General features: G+C 36.1%; 1 protein-coding gene across 1 annotated transcript; it reads left to right on the top strand.

Moving 5' to 3' along the window:
- Positions 1-2,667: 2,667 nt before the first annotated feature.
- Positions 2,668-3,819, top strand: LOC106321304. Its single transcript, XM_013759599.1, has one exon. It carries the CDS (start codon positions 2,668-2,670, stop codon positions 3,817-3,819), a length of 1,152 nt encoding a protein of 383 aa, XP_013615053.1.
- The last annotated feature ends 4,535 nt before the right edge of the window (positions 3,820-8,354 follow it).

The following is an 8,354-nucleotide window of genomic DNA, read 5'->3' as shown; positions in this document are numbered from 1 at the left end:
CCCCCCCCCCCCCCCGCTCCAATAATTTTTTCATCCATGTCTGCAGAGTCACAATATGTTGTTGCTCTAACTGCTAACCCCCCTTTCAAAAGAAGAAACCAAACCCTTCAAACACACCTCCTCTCGCAAAAAACCCACCCTTCCCTACCCCCTCTCTATCACCACCCTAAACCCCTTCTCTGCTCTTGACCTTGACCTCCCCGACTCTATTCTCCCGAGTTCTGGTTCCTCTGTTAGGGAAATCCAGGACCCCATAGCCTTTTTGTCCTCTACTACTCCTTTTGAAGGCACACTACTTTTACAAGGAGTGTCTGAGCCGACCTCTCTATGAGTAATATCGGATTTTTTTGGAACGTCTGTGGCCTAAATGACCCGAATAAGCACAAACCTTTTTGTAAATGTTAGCCTCTAGTAAGGCCCATTTTGGTGCTCTTTTGGAAACTCATATCAAAGAAGCGCAACTCAATCATGTCCTCTCCAAAACTTATCGTGGCTAGAGTTTCCTATCTAACCATGCTTCTGACCCGGATGGAAGAATCATCATCATCTGGAAAGCACCTATCTCAGTCAAGATCCTCCACCAGACAAGGCAATCTATCACTTTCGAAGTCGATGATGGGAACTCCCACCGGTTGACTCTCACTGCCTGCTATGCAGCTAATATCAGCTTTGAAAGATCTGATCTTTGGGTCGACCTCATCAATATCCAGCAACAGCTCTCCCTAGACTCCTCTCCGTGGGTTGTTGGTGGTGACTTCAACCAAATTAACCATGACTGAGTTCATAGACACTTTATCCCACCTAGGCGTCTTTGATCTTAGATTTACCGGCCCTCTCCACACTTGGTCCAACAAATGCCCCTCCTTCCCTATAGCAAAGAAACTCGACAGAGTACTTGTTAACCAGCCTTGGATCTCCTCCTTCTCCCATAGCCAGGCCTCCTTTCTCCCTTCGGATTTCGCTGACCATTCCCCTGCAGTGCTAAACCTAGTTGTGAACCTCCCAGCCTCTGGAACAAAGCCTTTCAAATTCTTCAACTACCTAACTAAGCATCCTCTCTTCTACCAGACAGTGTTGCAAGCTTGGAATCAGGTCGGGAGCATAGCTTGGGATCTCTCTCATCTGTGTGTCAAACTCAAAAAAATAAAAAGAGAGATCAAACAACTGAATAGAGAGAATTTCTCAAACATACAAGAAAGAGTGAGAGAAGCTAACCTTTTACTTAATGATGTGCTATGATGGCGCTCACAAACCCTACCCAAGAAAACTTCCTCAAAGAAAAAGAACTTCATGCAAAGTGGGATTTCCTGCGGTCCATTGAGGAAAGCTACTTCAGGCAACGATCTCGCATCAATTGGCTCCAAGAAGGGGACCACAACACAACCTTCTTTCATCGACTAATGCAAGTCCAAAACTCCTACAATTCCATCCGATCATTTACCGTTTCCACGGGGGAAATTTTCATTGACCCTGCGGTTATGGGAGCAATTGCAATCTCTCACTTTCAACAGCTCCTGGCTCCTCAGACATCTCTCACCTTCCTCTGCCCTCCATCCTGGTTCCAAGCTCTCTCTACATTCCGCTGCCCTGAAGCGAATGCTGAATCAATGGTACTGCTACCGTCAGAAGAGGAAATTGCAAAAATGTTGCTCAAATTAAATGCAAATAAGGCACCTGGCCCTGATGGTCTTACCTCGGGATTTTTTAAGGCGGCTTGGAACTTCTTAGGACCGGAGGTCATTGCTTGTGTCAGGCGTTTCTTTCTCACAGGCTTTCTTCCATACTCCATCAATTCAACAATTCTTACCCTTATCCCTAAACGAATTGGAGCTTCCTCAATCACTGACTTCAGGCCCATCTCTTGTTGCAACACTCAGTACAAGCTGATCTCTAAGCTGCTGGTGAAACGAATCAAGCCTATCTTACCCTCCCTCATCCTCCCAAATCAGACAGCCTTCGTTCAAAGACGGCTTCTGGTTGAGAACATTATCCTTGCTTCGGAAATAGTCCATGGTTATCACAGGAACATAGGCCCAGGCAGAATCACCATCAAGGTAGACATCGCAAAAGCTTTTGACACTGTTGATTGAGGCTTCATTTTCAGCATCCTCCAGGGGATGGACATTCCTCACCCGCTTCTTGTCTGGCTACACTCCTGCATAACCACTCCAAGCTTCATGATTTGATTCAATGGAACGGTGCAAGGATACTTTAAAAGTACCCGAGGGCTTAGACAGGATGATTCCTTATCTCCTTACCTATTTGTGATGGAGATGAATTGTCTCTCCCTCCTTCTAGACAAGGGTGCCTCTGAAGGGAAGTTTGGTTATCACCATCACTGCGGAGGTCTCGGGCTTATCAGTTAGTATCTCAAAGACCTTCTTCTTCTCATGCGGCCTCTCTGACCCTGAAGTCAACAACATTACATCAGAAACGGGGTTAGTCCATGGAATATTACCGGTCAGATATCTGGGTGTTCCTCTAGTAACAAAAAAACTCTCCCTAACAAACTGTGAACCTCTAATCCAGCAAGTGAAAAATAAAGTCAACAGTTGGAGCGCTCGGTCCCTTTCCTTTGCTGGCTAACTACTTCTCATTAATACAGTTATAGCAGGGATATCTAACTTTTGGTGTTCCACTTTCACAATTCCAAAGAAATGCATCAAAATGATAAATTCATTGTGTGGAGCTTACTTGTGGAGAGGAACAACTGAGGGACACCATTCTGCTCGAGTATCATGGGAAACTGTTACTCTGTCGAAAGAAGAAGGGGGTTTGGGTATAAGAGACCTCAACGAGTGGAACAAGGCATGCACTTTAAAGCTGGTGTGGCTCCTTTTCTTTAGATCAGGTTCCATTTGGGTCGTCTGGTTCACAAAGACAATTCTCAATGACTGCAAAAGCAACTTTTGGACTATGAAGGAGAAACAATGCCACTCATTTGCAATCAAAAAATTGTTGAGAGTTAGAGATGTTGCTTACCCTTGGATTAAGATCAAAATAGGTGATGGGCGATCAACTAGATTCTGGTCTGAAGAATGGAGCAGCTTTGGAAACATCAGGAAGTTTCTATGCTTTCCCCCTTCATCAACTCTTGGCATCAGACCAACAGCGACGCTCTCTGACATTCATCGAAATGGTGTATGGCTTATTCCTCCTCCACGTTCTGATTTGCAGGTTGTTGTTTGTGCTCACCTCACAACTGTCAAACTAATAACAGAGGAAGATAGATTTGAATGGTGCCCTAATGGCTCAGCTATCTCCGCCTACTCCACTGGTGAAATTTATCGCCTCATAAAGAAGCATCAGCCCCTTGTCCCTTGGAATACAGTCGTCTGGAACCCTAGAGGAATCCCAAAACACAGCTTTCTCACTTGGCTAGTAGTCTTGAACAGATGTCCCACAAAAGACAGAATCATATCTTGGGGACTTCAAACTACACCGGCTTGTATCCTCTGTAACCAGGCGGCTGAATCAAGGGATCATCTGTTCTTTGAATGCCCCTTCTCTTTTGCGATTTGGGAAACACTTGCACACAAGGCTCGCTGCTCTCCGATCAACATCTGGCCTCAGCTCTTTGACTACATGCAGCAGCGCTCCTGCCCTAAACCAGAGAGGATCTTGGGACTTATTGTTTGGCAGGCATCGATCTACTTCACCTGGACTGAAAGGAACAACCGCTTACACAGGCACTGCATTCGAACAACGAACTCGATCACGGCATCAGCGGCATCTCTGATCAAAAACAAACTCTCAAGCTTCAGGGACTCCAATCCAGCTTTCTCTTCCACGATGCTCCTACTCTGGTTTACTAACTAACGTCAGGGCTCCATCATCGGAATCTACTACTCTCCACTCTGTTTCATCGACTCTTCCGCTACCTTATTTTCTCTCTGGACTAAGGCCAGTTAAAAAACTGTGTACTGGGCTATGCCCTTAAAACTGCCTGGTGGGCTTAGTTCACATATATATATATATATATATATATATATAAGAAGCCCTTTTTCAAAAAAAAAAAAAAAGAGAACCTCCATCTAGGTCTGGGCACAAGGCGACTATTTGCTAATTTGCGTGTACTTGCTATTTGACTTACGTTGCACGAGTAATAAAATTTTTGGTTTGTACTTGACTTGTTAAAAACGAGTACTTGCTATTTCGAGTACTTGATCAAAAATGAATTACTTGCAAGTTACTTACCCTACTCTATTACTTGCTATTTACGAACACTTTGAACTATTTACGAGTATTTGTGACCTATTTACGATTTTTTCTGAGTATTAAAGAAATACCTACTAAATAAAATTCTGTTAGAAATAGATATGAAAGTTTGTTTTGTTTATTATTTACTTAAAATAACATGTGAATTACTTTGAACGAAATATTTGTTCATATTATAAAGAAGACAAATAAAAAAATATAAAAATTTCGATATATAAGCATTGTATAATTTTCATGCTGACAAAAATGTCTTATATAAACAAGTAACAAGTAATAACAAGCCATATAGCTAAATTTTTAATACTTGTTACTATTTAATACTTGACTAGATGACAACGAGTATTTAAAAATCAAGACGGATACGAAACAAGTAACAAGTATAAGAAGAGTAATGAGTATTTTTGTTCAATCCTAAATGCAAATAAAATAAGAAGAAAATATGAACAAGTATTTAATAGATCATGTAACAAATACTAAGTAATGGAGCAAATAACGGAGAAAATAACGAATCAAGTACTAAAAATAATAATGATACTTGATACTTGACTTGGTTTTGCAAGTAATGATAATTGCCGACTTGTTACTTGACTTGACAACAACGAGTACTTAAATTTCGAGGCGGGTACGTGTCAAGAAGCGAATTTAACGCGAGTAACGAGTAACGATGCTTGCCGTCTCAATCAATAGATATTTAGTAAATTTCTAAGTAATTAAAAATATATATATAGAAATTAGGAGAGGCACATCAATTGTTTTTAAAAAAAAAAAATTACTAAGATACTTTTAAAAACTTATAATGACATGCGTCAAACTAAGCTTTTTCTAAAAACTAATAATTAATTCAGTAACTAAACTTTATTAAAAATATATATTTTTTTAGTTTAGAACCTTGAGTAAGAGCAACTTCATTAGTAAACTTCTCAAATTGGAGTTCTTAACTAAAAAGTATTATTATTTTAACATTAACGTAATTATCTAATTAAAATTAATTATTTTTGATTAACTAAACCAATTAAAAAGAGACATATGGAATCATATAGTATCAGAGGTGCTCTTTAATTATCTTAAGGGTATCTAATAGTATCAATTTTGGAATATTTTTCTTTGTCTCTCTTTTAATTTTTTTTATTTTCTTTAGTTTTATTGTTAGGATACTATTGTCAGAGGTGCTCTTTGAGATTTCTGACATTTAGAAAAAGAATTGTCATTCTAATTGTAAAGTTGTAAGATGTGCTGTAAACATGGCACACAAAGTGCGACCGCCGATACAGAGATTACAGATCTGACTATAAACAATTAGTATCTTTTTGTTTATCAAAAGCTCTGCGTTTTTTGCCCAAAACATTTTGAAATTTCTAGGAAAAGAAAAGTAAAATGTCAAAGTATAAATGTTGAAATGTAATGAGACGACGCACAGGTTAAACTGGCATAGATTACGGGCATGTGTATCACATGGAAAGAGAGTGGGTTTGTTATAAAAAGAATGTATGGACGACATCATGGGTTCAACTCATCTCTGGGAAGAAAGAGCCTTACCGGCATACACAGACATTTATGTTTTTACGGGCATGTATGGACTTTATGTTTTCATTCATCTTTCCATCTCATTGCGCAGCGACATTTCTCTTTGTTAATTAAGGTGTGTTAGCCTCACCGCAACGAACAGAACCTACTATTTTTTCTAAACAACTTACTTTTTTTATGGAGTGAAATAAAGTAGTACCTATGAACATTAGATGAATATAAGATAAACCACAAAATAAAAACTATTGAACATCCAAAATGAGATCATGATCGTCTTGGAAAGGCATAGATAGTCAACATATCGATCGCATTTTGTTATACCCATACGTGTTTGTATTATTTTAGGAGTGAAAACTAAAAAGGAGTATAGTTGAAATAGCAAAGTCTTATTTGACCTATCTAACTGCAACGATAGTGTTTGAACAATAGTTGAGGAAAACCGTGCTAAATTTATCAGCTGTATCATTTTCTACTTATCTTCCATGTGAATGATTGTCACAAAAGAAAATATTGGATTGCGTCTTCTTCTTTTGACCAGTTGTCATAAACAAATTACGTACTATACTAAATGGTTATTAATGTATTTCCGAGAGAAAATCTCAAATTATTGAATTATAGAAACTAGATTGTCAAACTCAAGATCTCGATCGAGATGATATGCTTACTTTACTTGGACCAATAAAAGAAAATAAAACTAACAGGGAATGTATAGTACGGTATATATTGTTTAATTTATATATGTTGACTTAGAAACTGCTAATAACTCGCAGAAACATTGCATGCGTGAGTTCCTAAATTACACGAATATATAAATTGATTGAAAAATATATCATTTGTAGTGCTTCCACGAGATCTAGGAGAATATTACATCATGTGAACCATGTGGTATAGATATCATTCATTGCATACATATATAAATACATTGTACTTTAATTACTACTGTCTCGACAGAAAATCTTATATTGGTTTCCTATATAGATATTTTAGCATTTCTACGTACATTTCTATGTACATTAACCACCTAATAATAAAATACACTCATCCATTTTTTATTATTTGAGAGCATTATTTTAAACTAACCTTGATTTCATGTGTTATTAACAAAATTGTCATTTCTTACGTGTCAACACTAGAATCACTCTCACACCCTTTAATTAAAAGTCCTCTCCTCGTTAAACTAATTACATGTATTGTCATTATTCATTACAATATAGCTTAACATAATATATTATATGATTCCTATCTATATAACTGATAACTCATTTGATCATTCATTACCCATTTTTCACGCGGCCTCCTTCGTATTAATAGAAAGTCTCTTTTATTATTGATTTTTGTAATCTCTTTAGGCTTCTATATCCATCAAGTAGATACAAATATATTTTAGTAAAAATAGTATAACACAGATTTTAGTTCAAGAAATATTTCTCATCTATCTCGAGACGCCTATCATTTTTATGATATAAGTACAAATAAAAATCGTATATAGCTCGAAACGTCTATCATCTTTGAGAATATAGAAATCTCAAGTATAAATTTATTTTTGTATAAGTAAGAATGTTCGTCTCACTTAAATGATATCAACTATAAGGCAATTTCAATATTTTCAAAATGTAGAAGGAGCTATATGACTGCTTGCTCTATACGGTTTGTATTAATTTTTTTTATTTCAGAAGTCCTTATTGTCCAATGGTCATATGTTAATTTTTTTTATATCAACCTCACATATATAAACTCATTATAGGTATAGTTATATTGAATATATCAAAAGATGTATTAAGCTATAACCTTGACCGGTTAGCTACGTATGTTATTATGTTGAATTTGAAAAATTTCATTAGCCCGCTTGAACAAATTAAAATTGATTACATCATTTGTGTATGATAGTATTTACCTAATTTGATCTTCTTTGATTTATTATATCGTGTATTAAGGCAAGCTTTTAAAGGGGATTAAAGCGCAAGTTTTGTGATAATAATTAGTGAATATTTTATATAATTAGGGTGAGATTGATTTCAGAAGATTAATTTAACGTATATAAATACGTAGCCTTGAGTTCTTTGTTATTTATCTTTCTAGGATTGCAAACCTAGAGTTCTAAAGACATTTTTCACATTAGTTGTGGTTTTATCAGTTTTTTATTTGTTTCTTTATAATTTGTTGTTTTTGTATTTTATTATTCTATTACCTATGTTTTGTTTCATATTATCATAATTTTTAGTAAGAAAGTAATAATTATATTCCTATGTGTTGTTTTATCTTAAATTTATAATAAATTTATTTAATTATTTGCTTATGCTTAAAGATTTATTTTCATATAATATACTTCAATTACACCTAACCAATTACAGTTGTTTTTTGGAAAAAAACTACATTATATAAATCCGCATAATTTCATTCAATATTTTATTATATCTAATATTTGTGACTATATATTTTTACTTTATAATATCTATAGATTAAAAGTAATAATCTCTTTTAATCACTTATTCCGCGCAGGGTGCGGATTATCACCTAGTAGAATATTATAAATAATTCATTGCATACATATATAAATACATTGTACTTTCACTACAAGAAAACACATGCTTAACGACGAAAATTAACGAGGA

Source organism: Brassica oleracea, unplaced genomic scaffold (genome assembly GCF_000695525.1).
Source record: "Brassica oleracea var. oleracea cultivar TO1000 unplaced genomic scaffold, BOL UnpScaffold01407, whole genome shotgun sequence".
Classification (NCBI taxonomy): Eukaryota; Viridiplantae; Streptophyta; class Magnoliopsida; order Brassicales; family Brassicaceae; genus Brassica; species Brassica oleracea.
This window is presented reverse-complemented; position numbering and strand designations above follow the sequence as displayed.

Bases quoted from the DNA above. Each gene is read 5' to 3' on its own strand.
- LOC106321304 (XM_013759599.1), top strand. From the start codon at position 2,668: ATGATAAATTCATTGTGTGGAGCTTACTTGTGGAGAGGAACAACTGAG.